Below are 20,583 nucleotides of genomic sequence, written 5' to 3' on the forward strand. Positions count from 1 at the left end.
AAACGTTTTGAACACATACTCCTATGAGTAAAAACAAAACAAATACAGGACCATGCACAACCATCATATGCATACAATTACATGCACACTGCTTTACAGTATGTTTACTATATATTTATGTGTTTATTTTTTTCAGAGATACCTTCTAGGTAGCATGCTACTGACAGCCATCTGTCACCACAGAAAGGCCTGCAAATACAGAACACTTGACGCTTTGTAAAAGCAAAGAGGAGCAATTCATCTTTGACAACTCCTCTAAGCATTTTGCCACGAGACAACCAGTGATCTTTGGCGTGATACGGAGCTTTTCCATGGTCACTTGCCATCTCATTACAAAGTATTGCAAAGATGACATTTACAAGTCTTGTGTTTATAACGCTAACCCCATTAACGACATCCTACAGCCCTATGTGCACTTCTGGGTCCCACTTTGTTGCTAAGTAATTCTTGGTGTATTTCCTTATTGAACCACAATCTAGCAAACCCTTTAAGCTATGTTAAAAGCATTTGTACTTTCAAGGAACTGTAGAGCAAACCTCCTATACGCTCTGCATGTGTGCAACCAGCACCTGCAATTGTGTGTGGAGAAAGGAGTGGAAGACTAACAACACTTTACTATCACAGAAAGCAAACCACATTAACAAAAAGAACACTAAGTTATTCTCTTCTTCCACTTTCCAAACTCCAGTTATTTACATTCAGTGGCCTGCAGCTAACCCTCCTCAGAAATCTAAAGTCGCTTCCATGCCGCCTGTGTGCATAGCAGGTTGGGCTAAACAGGCTATTTCCAAAATGCACACAGAAAACAAGTGAACTGTCTGATCCAACAGCAGAGAAGAGCTCATGGAGTGCACCAGCAAAGCCTAAATGCACCAAGAAGGCCAAGGCTGGGCTGGACAACCCTTTCACATTGAAGCCAGAAAGCACTGGCAACAAAGCACCCAATTCACCAGCATGCAAGTTTCTAAGTCATCACTGTTATAACATAAGAGCTACTCCAAACTCTTCAGTTTCTGTTGTGAAAACCCAGATAAGATGCACTAACACTAGGCCCTTTTATCAAGACATCAGCTCCTACAAACTGAGGCTTTCGCCTACCAGACAGCTACTGCGATGCCAACATGAATCAACAGCATGCTTCCTGTCCACCTGTCAGAACTGTGAAAACCAGCACTTTGAAGTGCATTCCGGGTATAGAACAAAGTGTCTTTCTCATGTGGATTAACACTTAACAGATGCAGCTTTTAGCAAGCGAAAGTGAAAACAAGTTCTACCAACAAAATGCTTCACCCTCAGTTAGTTTTAACGTTGTATTGCATCATATATCCTTGTGGCTGGGACTCAATTCTTCCAATAGCCAGGCAAGAAAACTAGTTTGACTATTTAGGCTCTGTTTAAAGGAACCCATTTCCCCACAGATCTCCATGCTCAGAAAGATGAATCTGACCCCTTTTTAGTCATCAGAGAAGGATTCCAACAAAAGAATTTGTGCCCTGCCCCTGACAGACCCTTAGAAAAAAGCAAACACATTTCTTCTTCCATTACAGTTCTACTTAAGACACAGCAGCAGCTGGGAATTTGAAAGTAGCCTCACTGAGTGGCTGCCAGTAGAAGAAACACACGATAAGGAAGAGGAAGCTACTGCAAGACAGTGTATCATCTCAAAAACAACATATAGGTTAACACAGCTATAAGGCTAACACAGTGTCAGTTATCCTCGTGAAGCCCATTATCACCCAACAGCGATATAGTTGCATGAAAAAAGTGAAAGCAAAGGTTTAGGTAATTTTCCCTCTCAATTTTCACCCAAACCTATGTTTTTCTCTTCTTAGCTTTGTGTCCTGCATAATTGTGGCTCTTCACAATCAAGAAACTTTCCTAAAGACTATAAGAATGCTGGTGTTGTCTTTAGAAAAGACTTAGCTATCCTCCTAATATTACAAGATGTTTAAGCACCTCAGCCACCTTTATTTCTTCCAAGGTGGGCAGGTTCCAGACAGGGGTGAACCGAGATCTCAGGGAATTCAGCACCCTTTAAAATAACAATCCTCCTGGTAAAAACAGGGTGATTAGGACAGAAAAGATTTAGACTCTTGAGTAAAAGCCTACACTAAGCATGCCATGATGTCAGCTGTGCCTAAACAACGTCATAATTGACGTGGAAACTAATGGGGAGAGATACAGAGAGTTCAGGCTCTTAAGGGTTTTTTTCTCTGTCCCTTATAACCTACTGCCTATTTCTGCTAAATGGGTACAGGATTGCATGTTGCCCCCAAGTCAGTCAGTAGTAGCAATGTAGGCACAATGAAAACTCAGCTTTTGAGAGGAAGGCTCTGATGTGCTGGAAGGAAAGGAGGAAGAGCTGGGTTCCCCCTTTTTTTTACTACTAGCAGATCTGGATATTCTCCTTGTAGTCGTGTAGTTGTTTTCCATGTAATCAAGTCAGAATTATTATTCTGAACAATAATACAGAAATAGACCATCTTTATCTTGACATACGGAACTACAACATGCTTTTACTTCTCCCCGTCCCCCCGCCATTAGTGCCCAGAGGATAAGTAAAGAAAATTACTTATGTGAACATGGAAAAAAACACCATCAACCTTCCATTAATCCATTTCCTACAGTTGCCTAAGTTGACAAGACAAGGTATATCCTTACACAGTAAGATCCCCTCACACTATCTCTTTCTTGGTATTACAGCGCAGTTTTTCTTAGAGAACTTCAAGAAGCCTTAAAAATCAGCCCGCAGAAAAGATCCCAAGCCCAAAAGTATGCATAACCACAGGGAGGGGTTTTTGGCATCCAAGCGGCAGGAGGTATTCCAAACACACATCTGGAAAAAGGATAACGCACCTTGCAAAATATAATGCTCCCTGCAGAAAGTGCACATACGGCCTGTTAACAGGTTTATAAAACATGACCTGAACTAAAAATGCTTCCTGCAAAAAGAAGTTAAAAGTTTCACTTTCAAAAGAAAATAAAATGAAATCAATTATGACCCTGCAAAGCTACATAATGCTTCCAAACTCAGTTTATCTGTACTTGAAGCTGTTCAAGCTGCAGATGATTCCACACAGTATGCATTCCAGTCCACTCAATAGCCTTGCTACTGTCATCTCACTTATCATAAACCACATGGACAAAAATCTCATCCCAGAGAAGCTAACTGGAAACTCGGCTTTCAGGATTCTATTTCAAAGTAAGGCTGCTTAAGTTAAGCCCATAACACACAATAAGCCATTATCATTATTTGACGGGAATATACCTTTGCACTATGGGATCAGTAGCATTTAGTTAAAGTAACTACCTTAGGATCCGAAATACAAGTTTGATGAAGCACTTAAATGAGTCTTTAAAACAGAGACACTCTCTTTCAGGGAGGACAAAACCAAACCCCCCCCACCTTTCAAGTTCTCTCCCTTCCTCCCTTTCAGTTCTCTCCACTAATTTAGTTCAATGATTAGCTTTTCAAAGGCGACGAACCAACAAAGCTTTGATTAAATAAAACCAATCACGAAAGCTTATTTATCCCATTTTATTCTATACATTTAAAAAAACACACACATGACAAGAAACTTGCCAGTTTTAACACTTATCGGAAACACTGAGCAAGTGAAACTGATTTAACTGAAAAGATTTTCTAATCAAATTCTTTAAAGAAGAGGAAAAAGTGGATTTATCAGAACTTAGTTTTGCAACAAAGCTATCTTTAACTGCGGATTTTATTCTCTATTCTCATTTCCAAAGAAATGCAGCTGAATACAAATCTCACCTAGGAAATCAACCATCACATAGAGAACCATATTAGAAAAATCACACACAAGCACATACCAAAATGAAAGACTCCGATGAATTGTACTAACAAGTAGGTGACACATGCTTTGATTAGCTAGTATGAACAACTTTAATACCAAACATATGTTTACCGAATGCAAACCTACATGTTTTTAACAGTTCTGCAAACCAGCAAAATCAGAATTAATGAAGTGGCACAAGCACAAAGGAAGATCCAAGTAGATTAATCAAATTTTAAGGCTTCAGTTGGTCAACTTAAAATCATGACTAAAACCAAGCAGGTAGTGCTCAAACCAGCTGAGTAAAAGGTCAGTCAGGTTTTCTGTTTATTATCTCTGTGTGATATCACCATTTTCCTTTCAGTACACCAGCAGAACCTCCAAACAACCACTTCCAGCATTACAAGCCCAAGACAAAGATTTCACATGGGGAGAAAGCAGAACAATTTACTTCCAAGCAATAGTGACCTCCTTATCATTAAAGTTTTGAAAGATACAATCACAAAAGAAACAGGAAAACACGTGAGCTCAGCAATCTGTCCTAAAAATGAACCCAAACCCCCCTAAAAAACCATAACAAGCTGGACTGAACCCAGAACCCTGGGTGCAGGCTCCAGGCTGTTTATCAAGCTCAGGAAAAACCTTCACATGGTGGATTCAGGGTTTTGCTTTCACCAATAGCATCCACAGCTCTTAGGAGGGCTCTATAGACTAGGGTCTCAATCCAGCAGAGTTTGCCTCATGATCTTACAGGCAAGTGTCACACTACAGATCTTAAATATCTTTAAATGACTTTAACGGGTTTAAGAACAAAATAAAGATTGCTCTGAGCCACTGAAGTAACAAAGTCTCGTTTCCTTGTACTTGTGTGACTTGTTTGTTAGAACAAAACGCAGACAATGATCAAAGCTTCTTACAGACACACCATCGCCTTGCTCTTTTCCACATGGACTTTGATCTAAAAAGGCTGAGCTCACACTGCAGTCCTTTGATATAACGGTTCTCTTTTCTAAAGCTCTGAAGGAAAACAAAACCAACAAAACCAAACTAAAAACAAACAAACCAAAAACACCACCAAACAAAAACCAACCAAACACACTCCCAGCAACAAATTTACAAGGGACTCATCTCACCAATCTTTAGACACCCACAAGTTAGTCTGCAGCCTCCTCTCGCAGTCATGAGAGGCTGTATTGTACAATACCATTATACTTTATCCATGCCAGATACCATTTGAAGAGGTGATGAATCACCCTGGAATGGCCAGCTTCTGACTGTACAGAGAGTTCAAACTAGAGCTGCACAAATTAAAACCACCCTGAGCTGAAAAAGGCCAATAACAACACAAACATTACTGCAGGTAATGAAAAGGACAAACACACAAAGGACCTCGACACGCTTGTGAGGTGGGCTGATGCCACCCTTATTAAGTTTAACCAGGCCAACTGCAAGGTCCTACACCTGAGTCGGAGGAATCCCAGGCACAGCTACAGGCTGGGCAAAGAGATTCAGAGCAGCCCTGTGGAGAAGGACTTGGGGGTGTTGGTTGATGAAAAAATGAGCATGAGCCGGCTTCAGTGTGCGCTCGCAGCCCAGAAAGCAACCGTATCCTGGGCTGCATCAAAAGGAGCGTGACCAGCAGGTCGAAGGAGGTGATCCTGCCCCTCTACTCTGCTCTCGTGAGACCTCACTTGGAGCATTGTGTGCAGTTCTGGTGTCCTCAACATAAAAAGGACATGGAACTGTTGGAACAAGTCCAGAGGGGGGCCACGAGGATGATCAGGGGACTGGAGCACCTCCCGTATGAAGACAGGCTGAGAAAGTTGGGGCTGTTCAGCCTGGAGAAGAGAAGGCTGCGTGGAGACCTCATAGCAGCCTTCCAGTATCTGAAGGGGGCCTACAAGGATGCTGGGGAGGACAAGGGGTAACGGGTTAAAACTGTAACAGGGGAAGTTTACACTAGATATAGGTAAGAAGTTTTTTTACTGTGAGGGTGCTGAGGCACTGGAATGGGTTGCCCAAGGAAGTCGTGAATGCTCCATTCCTGGCAGTGTTCAAGGCCTGGCTGGACAGAGCCTTGGGTGCCATGGTTTACTGTGAGATGTCCCTGCCCATGGCAGGGGGATTGGAACTGGATGATCTTAAGGTCCTTTCCAACCCTAACTATTCTATGATTCTATGACAAAAAGAGGCAGTGGGAGTATTAAAGCTTTAACTCACTAGAAAACCAGATAGATACCATTTGCAACCCTGTCATCACTGCACAGATTTAGATAGCTGTGTACCTCCAGGCTACCCCACTCCAGATGGAGGAAGTCTAGTGCCTGGCCCAGCAGATGATATGGTGGACACAGGGAGCTCCTCCACGCCAGAGTCACTGTTTTATGCAACAGACAGAACTGCTTGCATCAGAGATTGTCCGAGTACTGTGAATTGAGCAGAGGTTTTAAGGAATTAACTTCACAGATGATGAGGAAGGAGACAAGTACAGACCAACCACCTATTGACTAACTACAGAGGTTAAGATTAGTCATAATGACAAATCAAACTCTCCTCAGAGCTCTATTCACAGCACTCACAGAACTTCTCTCTTCTCAATGCAGGGATTTAGAAACAAGCAGAAGCAGTCGAGAAACTGGAAGAGTCTTGCCCTCTGACATTTCTCCTGTGACTTGTTAACTGCTCAAATTCCTCCATTTGTAAAGAACCTCAACATTTACTGCTTGCTACTCACCATGGGTGGAAGTCTGCTGAGCAAGACAAGCAAGAAACTTTTTCCCTATCCAACTTCCGCAGTCCAATTACAAGGGTGCAAACGCACATTGCTTCTTACCATAACATGAACCTATTACATGCTATAGACCTTCAGAGGAAGACCCCAGAGATTTAGCTCAATATCCAACCTTCAGTACTGTGGAGCTAAAAGGTGCTCTAAAAAAAAGCAAGCTCAGTTTTGCTGGTCCACATTTCATTTCTATCACTGACTTCCTCTGTGCAGAGAGCTCTTCTTCACAGTAAAAAGTGTTAGTACCTCTGGTTTCACTTTTCTTTCTTCCATAACCTCTCCAGCATAACCCCAATTGTTTGAGAACCTACTGTCATTCTGCATGTAGGCACAACCAAGCAGTACCAGCTACACAAAACCAAGGTGGTTTCAGGTTCATACTATGAAGTGATACAAAGTTCTGGATGAACACGAATATTGTATTAAACCAACTGCTTTTTTCCATTACTGAAAATGTGAATAAGAAATTAAGTGGGGAACCTAAGTTCTGCCTTGAAATAAAGCCTGGACTGTAGCTTTCCTGGATTGTTGCCTAAACAATCCCTGCAAAAATTTTACTAACAGTGATGCTCAAGAGCATCTTTAAAGAAGGTTTCAGCTTGTGTAAGCAACCAGTAGTTCAACCAAAGGCAGTCATATTGTATGGATCAATAAGAATAACCTTCAGCATAAACGAATTTTAAATGATTCAACTGTGTGCTGTTACTTGCCCTGCAAGATGTAGCCTGGACAGACATGTTTTGAAATTACAATTTAAATCCACACTTCTATTACCATAGTTACCTGCACAAATTTCTAACATCTAAGGGCTTATTTCTCTAAGACTGTAAGGCTGAGCACATGGCATGGGGGAACAGTGATCCTAGCAGTGAGCACCCTCTCCAAACTCAGCTGGACAAGCTCTACTCTGCCAGACTTTCCTCTGTCAGAAACTTTGACACCATACTGAGTGACTTACTATACCTTTGATATCTTGACTAACCTGAAAATAATCCTCATGGAGAATAAAAACTGTGGAACAGTAATAGCACAAAGGTTGCTCTGCAACGGCAGGGGCTCCTTATGGTTTATACACGAACACAGAGACAACACAATAGTTATATTCCATGCTAAAACACACAGGAGAAAAAATTACAGCCTGACCTCTGAGGCAAACACCTCCACCCCCAGGATCTTCATATACAAATGAGGCAGTCAATAGCATAGAAGAAACCTCACAGAACAGTGTTATTCCATCAGTGTTCATGCATACCTTATAATTGTATTCACACCTCACCAAGGGCCTTCTGCAGTTCCCAGTGAGGACAGTGCATCTCCTTCAGACTCTGGAGTGCACCAATAGTTACTCTAAAATACACTGCTATGAGTGCACTAGCAGTTACTTGCTCCTCTGCTCCATGCAAGTGTTAGTGTGAGCTACAAGTAAATTAGTCTTGCTCCACAGAAGCTCATTAATAAAGCAGATTCAACCAGTGCCACAGAAAACAAAATCAAAGCAAGCAAAGCAGCACTAACAGGTTTTTAAAAGAGCTGAATGACTGTGTGAGATCATGAAACACCCAAATTATTATCAGCAAAACTAGCAGCTTAGTCAAACAGTATTTTGGGTTGATTTGGTTTCACTCTTTTACATACCAGTTGAAGGTATCTGATCATCAGAGCTCTCATTCACCTAAATAGCTGGTGGACATGCTGAAAAGAGTAGAAAGCAGTAGATAGGTAGCAGTACTTGAGCAACATTTATAAAGGAACTGAAAGCAAATGAAGGAGAAGATTACTAATCTTTTTTTCCCCCCAAGACAAAAAAATTACTATGGTCTTCCTTCCCCCTGCTCGAAATGGAAATGCAATTTCACTACCCATAGAGGCAGCTTTTATTAGGATCTCTCAAACACTGCAATGTCCGTAGAATTACAAGGGGGAGAAGAGATTCTTGTTTGCACATAAGGTCTGATACTGTGTGACATGCACTGCAAAAATATACTACCTGCTTTGAAAGCACATATTCTGTTAGCCCAGAGTTTAAAACTTGGAAACATCATTCTTGCTTTATTCACAGAAATCATAAAGATTTTCAAATAGATAAACTCTTTCAAAGAGAAAGGAGAGGCTCCAATTCTGATGGGTTCTTGATTTAGATTTTTCCAAATCGGATACACAAGCTCAAGGGTGCTGCTGACTTACAGTCAACAGTTACCACAAGATTTCCAGTTTCAAGGTTGTCTTTACAAGCCAGCCAGTTTAAAAACCATGGACTAAGACTCCACAATGCCTTTAAGTTTAAACTACAAACCACACACAGTAGGATTTTCTAAAGCATACAACATTGCCCTACTTCTGCTCCAATCAAATTAGAAACCACCTTCAACTTCAATCTAAACACAGCACATTTCCAATACACACACGTGGTCTTTTACCTTTAATAACGAATGCCTCTGTTACCAAACGCAGCATGTACAGAGGTTCATCTTTTGTTGAGAGGTCATCAATTCCTGCTCTTGCATACATGCTGACGGCATCTCTGTAGGATCCCTCCACATAATGAAGCTTTCCTATGATCAGCATAGCTTCTGTCATATACTTAGGCTGAAACAGAGCCAGAAAAGAAAAAAGAGTGTTTACATGGTAAAATACCAGACAGCAAGAATGAGGCACTTCAGAACAAATTAAGCAGATTTGCAATGCTTTCCTCTCAACACTGCTAGAGTAGGCCAGAGCAGGAAGGATTTAAGTGGAGATCTTAGGGCTACGCTCATGAGAACAGCAAGCAACAAAGGTCAGGCAACTACTCTGAAGCTCACTTTGGAAACACACAGCTTGCAAGCCACCTCTCTGGTTTCATATGACCTACTCTATTGATTCACCAGCCACGGATAGCACATAAAAGCCTGGCATTGTCAGAACTAGCTACATACACATCAAGAAATTCCCCTGCTTTTAAGCTAGGCAGAAGGCATCACTTTTTAGTCAAGTGCTCCCCTTTCCACTCTGCATTTAATTTGTATAGCAAGAAAGCACTCAAATTTCCTTAAGTTATCAAAAGAATTTTCAGGCAAAGGTAGAAAAACAGAAGACATGCCTGCTATTCCTAAAATCTATTCAATTTCTTAAGGAATGAAAACATGAGTGCACATCTGTGTAACAAAAAGTATTTCACTAACATACATCTCTTCAGACCCTTTTTATGATTCAGAAAGACTTCGTACTCGTACTTTTTTTTTTTTCAATGGATGCAGTCAACACAGGGTCAATGCTGCATGAGTAGCCCAGTCACCACTAACAAAGAAATAGTAATGGCAATTCATGCAGCCAAACTTAACAGTAAAACCTGGAAGAACTCAGTCATTCTGTCTTGCTGAGGCTAAACTATAAAGACAGAGGGTTGGATGGACTCCTCTTCCTCTCCCCTCTCCTTTTTACTTCTGAAATACATTGACTTTCAAGAAGTAAAGAACAAGCAACTCTCCCAGAAGAAGCTGCTGCACACTTGCTTCCTGGAAATTAACATGGTGAAAGTATAGCATACACATCCAAGCTAACTAGCCTGTAAGTTTCAGGACAGAAAATAACACAGGTCTAAAACAGACTGTTGTAATTCATGATCATTTTAAAACCAGTTATGCAACTGTGTGTCCAAGAACACCAACACAGCAGGAGGCAAAGTCTTAAAACACTCCCTGGAGATCCGCAACCGAGCTGCACCCAGGCCACAAAATAAAAGCACAACTTTGCATAACATCTCTGGCATAGACTGAAAGCAGCGCAAGGCTGCAGCTCTGAACTCACACCACAACCTGAAGTGCTTGACAGCAGCTTGCTGTATGTTTTACCTCTGATGTGGAGCTGACACAATTCCTTCAGACCAGGAGCAGCAGTAGATCATTGAACTGTGCTAGCCTGACAGCACCGTTATGTGGCCATGCCCTACCACCCCAGGGAAGTCCTCAATATTTATCCTGCTTCTTTCTAACAAAACAAATAAACTGGATAGGTAACAAAGCAAATAAACTGAATACACAACAAAACAAATAAACTAGATACATAATAAACAAATAAACCGGATCCATGACAAAACAAATAAACTGGATACATACTTGCAGCAGATAATTTGTTTGCATATGAAAAAAAGCCAGCATCACAGCAGAAGGCACTGCAAAGAGGCACTGAATTACCAATCCATTAGTAATACCTACAATACAGCACTGTACATAGAGGGACATGAACAGGCAACACCAACACTTTGTATCAGACTAATAATCATATGAAAGAAGCATCCAGGTGGCAGGAATTACAACAGAGCCTGCTTACTCTTAGTTTTCCTCTGCTTAAGATATTGGTCAGATGCTGTTTAGCTTCACTCAGTTTTGGCTCATTCTTCTCTGTCAGTGGAATGGAGTCCTTCAGTTTGGCAAAGTTTTCCTTCAGACATTCTTCCAGCAGAGCCTCTGCAAGTAGCATATTCCCATAGTCCTCTGAAAGCACATTACCAACAGGCAAGAAACATTGCTTAGTGTCATACTGCTGATAAATAGCATTACAAAAACCAAACAACACACAAATAGTAACTCAAATGAGAGGATAAAGAAGAACTCACAGAAAGAAAAAAGTTCCATTAACTTCTAGCTATTGGAAACAGTACCTTTCCTGTGAAAAAATGAAATGGCATTTCCTTTTAACTTGAAAATTTTCCCTAACGAATCCTTTGACAGCACATTTAATTTTTGTTATAACAGTTAAGAATTTTCATCACAAAACTCACTTTCGAAACTGTAAGACCACTCTTTGCAAACATCTAAGTGCACGCTCTAGATTTATAAATATACAGGTATGAAACACATGCTTCGGACTACAGATAAGCCATGGATTTCACTGCAGAACAGTAACTACACCAGAAACTTTTAATATTTTCCTGGAAGTTCACAGAAAGTATAAAAATAGAGAATTTCGACACATTTTACATATCCATTACTAAAGACACACAAAGCTTGACCCAGTGACATAACTAACCCACCACATAAAATATTTTCTATGCTAAAATCCCTTCCTGTTTACTGTTCCAGTGTGAAGAGAAACTCAGACCTAGGAAGTAGTACTGGGCACAAGACAAAGCATCATGCAATGCTGCAATCATATGCTGGAAAAAGAAGTTTCATCTGCCAGTGCACTGGGAGTTCCTCTATGATGAGTCCAGTTATGCAGTTCTTTTATTCATAAAAGTAGTACCTCAATCAGCTGACTAATGAGTCAACAAGGGCAAGCAAATCTTCATAAATCAAAGAGCCAAGCCCTACATTTCATGTATGCTTCACATTTCAAAGTCTAAAACTGTAGAACGCAGGAAACATGACAGTGTATCTATTTCTATATTATCAGTCCATGGGACAACTTATCCCCACTTACTACCTATACGTTACCATTTGGCATTAAGAATCACCTTGGACGTGCTTTAGACTTCCTTGTTGAAGCATGTTTAGTTGCGTATCAAATTAGAACCACAGCTCTTCCTGCCCCATTGCAGGTCTACGACTAACTTGTACAAAGTATAGGTACTTGAAATGGGAACTGTAAATATCCAAGCATATTTCTCCTCCAACCTCACACACAATCATTTCTATACAACACTGAAGAGCTTTCAGGCAATCACAAACTTAAGGACTTACATGAGACTATGTGCAATTAAGAAATAAATATACAGTCTCTCAAAGCAAATACTACTATTAAGAAAACCCATCCAGACACACTGCTGTGTTTCTAGAAACACAAAACTGCTGCTAGTCCCTTGCTGGAAGAAAAATTCTGTAGGAACAGCAAAGCATTACTCTTTCATAACTAGCATGTTATGATGACATAGCAGCAATTTAACAAACTATGTTTCTACAGCAATCAGAAAGCTGTTGTGCAGGTTAATTACAAGTGACCAACTAATATGAACTCTGCAACTGTTAATGCCCCCAAACCGCATAATGATCTCTGCACCTGGGAAGCGCTGATGAAACCTGACTAAAGTTCAGTTTAGCTGTGTTGTTCTCAACGCAGGGTTTGATCTGTGGCACGTATACACTTGGAAAGCCTCATAAATAACTGTGCTTTAAGCTAGCAACATCTCCCCTCTTCCCAAGCTTCTATTAATGCTAGGGCCACACGCTAGAAACAATCCTCTGAAGTGGGTTATTCATAGAAATAGGTCCTCCAGCTTCAGCGGCAGAGACTCTTGTATGAGGATCAGGTCCTTTCACAACTTACCTGCTGTTGACTACACAGAGTTTTATACTTCTATTAGTTAGAAAGTTAGGCTGCCTCACCTCTTACAACTGATTTCATTTAAAAGGAAGCAAAGTAGTGTGCTGGAACAGGAGAAAAAGATAATAATACTTTCATTTATGAAATCTTGTTTTACATGTGGAAGGATGCTCGGATGAGCCCAAGCCTTTACATAAATCAGTTCTCTTCAGAAATGGAGGGATATAAGGCAAAGGCACCCAGAACAGGGTGGGGAAGGGAGCAAGAGGGACTCGGCATCACACACATCGAGATGGTGAAGAGGAACAAACAGGAAGGATTTCGGTGGGTAGCCTGCCTGCAGCGCAGCCGAGGATGCTAAACCCAAGGCAGTCACCGAGCGCAGCGGCACGGCACCGAGAAAAACCTGCCTCCCTTTTCTCCTGCCGACACCCCCAAGCACCGCGCTTCCCCTCGCAGCCCTGCGGACTCGGCAGCACTGACACGAGGAAACAGCGTTATCTTCCTGACCGCGGCTTCCTGGGCTCCCACCGCGGGGCCAGGGAGCCTTCGTGGGGACACCGGGCAACACCCCGCAACCCGCGCCAGCACCTCCTTGCCCTCTCCCGCAACCCTGGGACGCGGGGCAGCCGCAGCTCCCGCCCGCATCAGGCTGCCGAGCCCCGGGCGGCGGCACAGAGCCACCAACCACCCCACGCCCGGTGGGTTGCGGTAACAGCGGCCGCTCTGCTCTGCCCCGCTCCGCCCGCCCCCCGCAGCCGCTTACCGGCGTCCTGCGCGCCCCCCGCCGCCTTGCGCGGAGGCCGAGCCGGCGGCAGCAGCTGCTGGGCCAGGTGCCGGAGCTGCGCCCACTGCCCCTCCGCCCGGCACCGCTCGATCTCCCCCTCCAGCTTCACGTGCGAGTGCAACCCCCTGGCCGCCATCTTACTGCCGGGCCCGCCCCGCCCCGCCAGGCGGTGGCACCGGGGAGGTGAGTGCGGCGGGGCGGGACCGCGGGGCCAGGTGTCCGGCGGCTCCTCCACACTTGGGCTGCCCGGGCACCGCGACCCGCCACAGGTGCGGCCCCTCAGGCCTGCGGGGCCCCGCCGGTGAAGCCCCGGGGCTCCGTACGGGAAGGACTTGGGGCGCTGCTCCCCGGGTAAGGCTCTCGGAAGCCGGCTGAACGCCAGACCCCCGTCAGTAGCGACTTTGAGCCCCGTGACGTGTGGTGAGAGGGGAAAGCCAACAGAACAGTCTGCGAAGCACGGACGGTAACAGCGAAGGGGCGCACAGGGCTCGGCCTCTCCTTCGGGAGGGACCGGGCTTGGCAGGGCAGGGACCGGGGACCGGTGCCCGGTGCTGGGCGGGGCGATCCCCCGGTGGCTCCGCGAGGGCTCCACGTGGAGCTCCGGGAGCGGTGAGGCCGGCCCCGCCCGGCGGCGGGGCGCAACCAATGGGCGGGCGGGGCGGGAGCGCGCGCGTGCGTGCGTGCGCCGGGTCAGGGGTGACGCCGGGCATGGTGGCCTGGCTCCGCCGCGCTCCGCTCCGCAGCACCGGCACAGGGGGCACCGGCCCCGCGAACCACGGTGCGTACCCTGCCGGCGGCACCGGCACCACAACCGAGGCCCGGGCGGTGTGCGCTGCGGCATGGGAGGGCGGGAGGTCAGCGCGGCAGTGGCGGCTGTCAGGGCCTCCGGCACCGGGCGGTGATTGCTGCAGCGGGTGTGCTGGAGGTGGGAAACGGGACAGAGAAGCCTGGCCAGCAATCGCTGCTTTGCTCGCCCCGCTGAAGTGCTTTAACGAGTCGCTTGCCTGGGGAGCGAGCGCTGCAATTCCCTTGCTAAAGTTGTGTGTTATTTAGTGCAAGCTTAATAGATCCACTAATTTGATGCAGCCACTTTGATGCCGCAAGCGGCCTGTGCTGCCATAGCTGTGGGGCTGGCGTGGTTGGTTGTCTGGAAGCTATATGGAGACGCAGGCATGGCTAAAGAGTGCACGTTTGCTGCATGGAAAAGAAAGTCTTTCTCTGAAAATTCCTGTGTAGTTCTTTGAAATAGGGACACCCGGAGATTCTTATTGGAGCTCTTCGGTTTTCTGCTTGCTATGAAGTGCTTGAAATGAAGGAAGTTCTTCTCTAGAACTCAGTGGGGTTATTTCTAAGCACTCGGTAAATCTGCTGAAAATAGATTGCATTTTTCACCTGTTTTCTTTTGGAGGGGGGTTAATGTTTCCCTTTTTGTAGGAGATCATAATGGCCCAAAGGATTTTTAGAATACGTTTGCTGTTCTCCATTCTGGCTGCATTCGTCATCTCTGCCCTAGCTGAGGAACACGTAGGAGAGAGTCAACATGGAAATATTCGCCTGGATAAGAACTTGGTACAAGATAAAGAGTATGTGTTCTGAAAATGTAAACTTTGCTTCTTAATGATTTGCTTATCTCTTAAGGCTTGTTATGCGAATTGGACATAAGCCTAGGGCACCCTTTTTCCCAGGATCTTGTGTGACTGGCTAGAGTCAAATATGAGACACACTTGTTTGGTAAGTTTGTAGAGATACCAGACTTAGAAAGGTCTCTCTGGACCTTTTAGCCTTAATCATACTATAGAGATTTTTTTACAGGAATCGTGCTTACCTAGATCAACATAATTTAGAGAAAAATCACATTCTGAACAGGTAGAGTAAGAAGGTTTCTTTCTCATTTACTTCTTCATACAGACAAAACAGTGGCAGCAGCAAATAAAAATCCCTAAATACTGTGTGTTTGGCTGGGAAAGATCTTCCTCCAGTTCCTGCTCTTTGGAAGGCAGCTAGAGGAGATTCTGGGTGCTGCCTCAGTTGTTTTGGTAACCTGCTGAGTAGGCCAGAAGAAATAGAAATAGCTATTTCAGGCATTAGAGGCTGCTACAGCACCTGTAACAACCAACCTTTGTACCCCCTTCATCATAGTATAAACCAGCAACTTACGGTTGTCCTGATTGTCCAGGGTGCTTTTAGAGATATGATGTTTCCTGTATACATGACTGTCTGATCAAAGACTAAATTTGATGTAAACAAAGCATTTAAATATTAACTGATGGCTATGTTATGAAGTTTGTTTGGGTTTTTTCTTAGCCACATCATGGAACATTTGGAAGGTGTTATTGAGAAGCCAGAATCTGAGATGTCTCCACAAGAACTGCAGCTTCATTACTTCAAAATGCATGATTATGATGGCAATAATTTGTTGGATGGGTTAGAGCTTGCTACTGCTATATCACATGTCCACAAAGAGGTAGGTGAAATTTTGTATTGGCATGTGTATTTGGGAACAGTTCTGACTCTCTAAAAGCGGTTTACAGTAGGACAGTTATAACACATCTTCAGTGCAGTTACAGTTTTCCTGAAAGGTTATTTTCCCCCCAATAATTTGGTTTGATTTATGAGTGTGCTAGCTTTATCACAGCTTTTCATGGCACATGGCAGTTTTCCAGAAGTCTCCATTGTAGTTTAAACTTTGGACTGAGGAAGGACTGTAAAGTGAACATGATTTGTCAGAGGGGATACTTTGGTATGCAGGGATGGGGAGAAAGAAAAAATAATCCAAAATGGGATAATGCTCACAAGGGCTTATAGACATATCATGTGATAATAATGCTGTTTGAGGTTCTAAGGCTGCTCTTCTCAACTCCAAACTGTTGCTGCTGAGGTTACACAAACCATAAGCGACCTCTTGCAAAAAAATTACCATTAGAAAAACCGAACATGGTCAGCCTTTGTTTTAAACTGAATTCTCTTTCCAGCCAGGAACATCTAAGGACAAGGTAGGAAGATACAATCATTAGGAAGACAGGACTAAGACACCATCTCATACTGACTTTTTGGAAGTTACAATTCAGGCTAGCATAGCTTCCTGTTTACACCTGTGGCAAAAACCGAGAACCCAATAATGACTTGCTGTTCCATGTGTAAAGGTACATCTTTGTCTTCCCTTTGCTTGCAAGGGATGTTACTAAGAATTTTACTGACTTCGAGCTAGTTTGGGATTTTTTCACTACTCTGTTACTGTCCAGCTCTGCATTTTGCAAGTTCTGGCACACAGGAAGGTATTTCTGTGCTGTATAGAATCTATAGTGTATATACTACCCCAAGATCCAAATTAAGAATACATCTCTTAGGTTACTACCCATCATTATACTCTCTGCTATTCAGCTTTTAGAACTTTGGCTGAGAATATTAACTAGATACAGAGTGCTTGTTCTGAAGCCCAGAGAACTTGGACTTCATAGGCTTGCACCTGGTAAAAGTTGCTTATCCTGGTATAAATGATTACATAAAACTTGGTGCCGAATTAGACACCAAACATGAATAGCTAAACAAAAAGGTAGTTGTCAGTAACCTGTCACATGTGCACTAGACGGTAAACACTGCTAAACTGTTCAATGTGGTTTTGGTTTTTGTAGGAAGGTGGTGAGCATACCCAGGCAATGAAAGAAGAGGAGCTGATTAGTCTAATAGATGATGTCTTAAGAGATGATGACAAGAACAACGATGGATACATTGACTATGCAGAATTTGCAAAATCACTGGAATGAGGTTTTGCAGGTGGCTTGTTTCTCCTTCTAACTACATAGAAATGGGAACCAGTCTAATGTGATTCATTACTGTCTTGTATCAACCTCTGTGCTGTGAGAAGGAGAGCTGGACCAGTTCCAGATGAATTTATTTGAAAGTTGTATGTGTTAAGAGACTGGCTAACTCTGAGCAAGAGCCCTGTTTGACTTTGAATATTGATGCATCAACAGTACTCGCATAGGGTACCACTGGCAAATTCTTAAGTAGCTGTGTATGAATACTAAGGAGATCACGTACAATCTTAAGTTTATATTTGTGTGTCATTGGGTTATATAGTACTTTCTTGCTTACATCTTCCATTTAAACTTACTGAATGCCCAGTAAGCAAGAGAAGGTTATTGCATATAGTTGTATTTCAAGGACAAATGTTTTTATGTTCCCACTAATTACAAAGGAGATTTGCACATAAGTACAGGTGCTTGAAACAGCAATTTTAGGGGAAAAGTGAATGTCATTTCTGTTTGAGGTCCACATGATACCTATGGACTTCTAACACAGTCTTTGAAGAAAGCCAGTATTTTGAAATGTACGTACTTCCTAGCATACCCTTGTATTTCACATATAAATATATATACACATTTTTCAATTTTTTCTCATCCTTCACAGATTTACTTTTTGTATCTTAATTTACTGATTTTTTTTCCCTCTACCTTCCCTGGTGTTTTCTTAAGAAAATGGAAGTATTTTTATTACGTTTATATGTTGTATTAATGCTGTATAGCATTTACTAGAGTAGCTTCTGCTATCTCGTTTTGAAGGTCACAATAACAGTAAACCAGTTTAATACAAGAGTTTCTGTTCAATTCGGTTTTTACAGTATTAGCCAGCAGGATAATCTAGGTGAGAAAGTAATGCTGCCTTGTTAAGGTTTAAGTTCATATTCCTTGACACTTAAATTATGGTATTAGTTTCAGGAGGTATTTCATAACTAAGAGTTTCAAGGTACTTGAGTGTTTGCGAATTAACATGGTTCTAGGAATGTTTTCGCTGTCTTGAGTCAATCAAGCAGTGTAAAGATATTGGGGAAGTGATGTATTGCTGTGCTATTGGCATTTGGTGACTCTAAAACATAACCAAAGTCTTAAATTGCATTCAATCATTATCCATTAATAGAAAATCTAAATGTTAGTGTATTTCTGTAATATGTATAAAGAGCTATTTTGTGTACAAAATTATTCTTATACAAGAGAAACACATTTGTAAAAGAAATTATTTCCCCTGTTTAAATGTTTGTGCAATGACTCTTAAGTGTCAGACTTTTTTCTTGTACTAATTATTTATTTTGATGCCTTTTGGGGGCCGAGTTACACAGATTGTACAAGCAGGGTTCATGCACTGTGGACCTAGACACACAAGGCTGGAAGTCCTAGTGAGGAATGTACTTGATTTTATGATCTGTTTTTAAGTCAGTCTCTGTTACTAGCAGTCATCTTAAAAACAAAAGTTGTTTCAGTTAAATTTTGTTTTAAATATCTTTTTTCAGGGTAATTGATCTGGAGTGAATGTTGTATCAGAAGAAAGTATAGAAAATGGTTGTGGGTAGGAAGGAAAATGCTAAGCTCCTTGGTTTTGAGCACTTAAAGCAGGTTGCCTGTAGACCTGCTGCGTCTTACATGCTTATTGTGTAAGCCTCTGAGGTTTGGATTATTTGGGATGAGAGAGCAAGACCAAGAAACTGACTTTTATGCACTTCTAAAAGTCATGGTTGTCTTATCAAATGCAGTCTGTAAACTTAGTCCAGCATCCACCTGTGGGGCGCTTTCACATACATATGCTGTATTTATATACATATTTATTAACTGGTATCCTGTGTGGCAAGACATGCACCATAGAAGTTTTATATCAGAAATAATTATGATAAAGGTAGGTAATGTTTACCTACTATTTTAAACTTGGATTTAAGGGTTCAGAAAACCCCTTTTGTATAAATAGAAGAATTATTTACCAAGAATGGAGAGCAGAATTGTCACCTTGGATTTCATGATGCACGAAGAAAGACCAAAACAAAATTTCTTCTTTCCTGGAAAGAACAGTCCAAGAAATATCACCCAAGCTGAAACCTGCGTCATCACATCTTTACTCAGCCTCCTAAACCAAATACATGTACTTAATTAAGTGCACTTAAAGATAAATGGTTTAACAGCTGTCCAGGGAGCTTTCTCAGTTACTAAGTGGCACAGTGCAAAATTGCTGAGAGCAATGGTGAGTCAGGCTTATTATTTTTTAATGTAACTAATCGTGTGCTAGTTGCACCCTAAATATACTGGTACAGGTCATATATATATATATAGTATTTCTATTGCATATATATAATATAGGAAATACATCTTTACGGCTAAAGTACTCATCAACTACAAAGCTGTTTTAGCTTCCACAGAACAGTACTATCTCAATTTCACAGATAAATAACATAGCAGAAGGCCATATAATTTACTGAAGGTCAATTACATCCCTGGCAGAAACAGAAAACAGGGAGAATGCTCTTGTGCAGGATCTTCACCTCTTCCTAGACTGTGATCTCAAGGGAGGAATTAGTTTTCTCCACTAGAGAAGAACACACCTGGCCCTTCATTGCTGTGTACTATGTGCCCAGTTTGAGTTATCCAGATTATCTGCTTTTATCTCGCAAAATATTGCATAATCTAGCAGCTAAAGAAAATACTTAAACTGGTTCTTGATGCACTCCTAAATTGAGCAGGTTTTTATTAGGTAATCTAGATCATAGTCTGTATGTGAGGGAGAAAAATCAACTGCTTGCCCAGTGCCTGTCAGAATGCTGTTAATGACAAGAATGACTGCCCAGCAACAGTTTTATTGGCATATCCACGCAGACTTAGCTACCTTTCTTTTGTTATTACATGAATCACCTATAACCTCAAGGTGTCTTAGATTCATTAAGGAATGGTTAAACACTTACAAATCCTCATTTTGTCTAAAGTACTTATTAATACTACAATTCACAAGCAGAACAGGAATGCGGGAAAAATGTCATAATCGGTACAGCCACTAGATAGCGTACTGGCACTGCACATTCGTTCCGTGTGGTACCTAACCAACCTGGGAGTACATGGCTAACCTGCCTGATTACAGGCAAGGCTTGCTCCTTTGTCTTCCAACACCACATTGCCAATACGATGCCCACATTTTCATTTACACCTGTCATAAAAATT

At 42.4% G+C, this 20,583-nt stretch overlaps 2 protein-coding genes across 7 annotated transcripts in view; one reads left to right on the forward strand and one right to left on the reverse strand.

The window, feature by feature from the left end:
• TTC7A (tetratricopeptide repeat domain 7A) overlaps positions 1-13,745 on the reverse strand; it is a gene marked incomplete at both ends in the record, with an annotated part of 170,005 nt that extends 156,260 nt beyond the window's left edge. For 3 of the 4 annotated variants that reach the window (XM_080616900.1, XM_080616901.1, XM_080616899.1), the window contains 3 exons: positions 9,000-9,168; positions 10,891-11,054; positions 13,589-13,745. In XM_080616900.1, coding sequence (XP_080473026.1) covers positions 9,000-9,168; positions 10,891-11,054; positions 13,589-13,745 — 490 coding nt within the window. Of the gene's footprint in view, positions 1-8,217; positions 8,251-8,999; positions 9,169-10,890; positions 11,055-13,588 lie in introns of those variants that run through there. The other variant, XM_080616902.1, reaches the window with a different exon arrangement.
• Positions 13,746-14,302: 557 nt separating this feature from the next.
• MCFD2 (multiple coagulation factor deficiency 2, ER cargo receptor complex subunit) lies at positions 14,303-18,481 on the forward strand. 3 transcript variants are annotated; one of them, XM_080615844.1, is made up of 4 exons: positions 14,303-14,387; positions 15,044-15,192; positions 15,914-16,073; positions 17,242-18,481. In XM_080615844.1, exons 2-4 carry the CDS (start codon positions 15,053-15,055, stop codon positions 17,371-17,373), a joined length of 432 nt encoding a protein of 143 aa, XP_080471970.1. In that variant the 5' UTR covers positions 14,303-14,387; positions 15,044-15,052; the 3' UTR covers positions 17,374-18,481. The 3 variants fall into 3 exon arrangements, with proteins under 3 accessions (XP_080471970.1, XP_080471972.1, XP_080471971.1); XM_080615846.1 differs by having other exon boundaries at positions 15,044-15,178; XM_080615845.1 differs by having other exon boundaries at positions 14,308-14,387; positions 15,018-15,192.
• Positions 18,482-20,583: the final 2,102 nt, after the last annotated feature.

The sequence above is a fragment of the Psittacula echo genome (assembly GCF_963264785.1).
Source record: "Psittacula echo genome assembly, chromosome: 4".
Classification (NCBI taxonomy): Eukaryota; Metazoa; Chordata; class Aves; order Psittaciformes; family Psittacidae; genus Psittacula; species Psittacula echo.

Excerpts from the sequence above, each read along its gene's own strand:
- MCFD2 (XM_080615844.1), top strand. The coding sequence starts at position 15,053 with ATGGCCCAAAGGATTTTTAGAATACGTTTGCTGTTCTCCATTCTGGCT. Across the intron at positions 15,193-15,913 it reads AACTTGGTACAAGATAAAGA|CCACATCATGGAACATTTGG; the intron begins GTATGTGTTCTG and ends GTTTTTTCTTAG. Across the intron at positions 16,074-17,241 it reads TATCACATGTCCACAAAGAG|GAAGGTGGTGAGCATACCCA; the intron begins GTAGGTGAAATT and ends TGGTTTTTGTAG.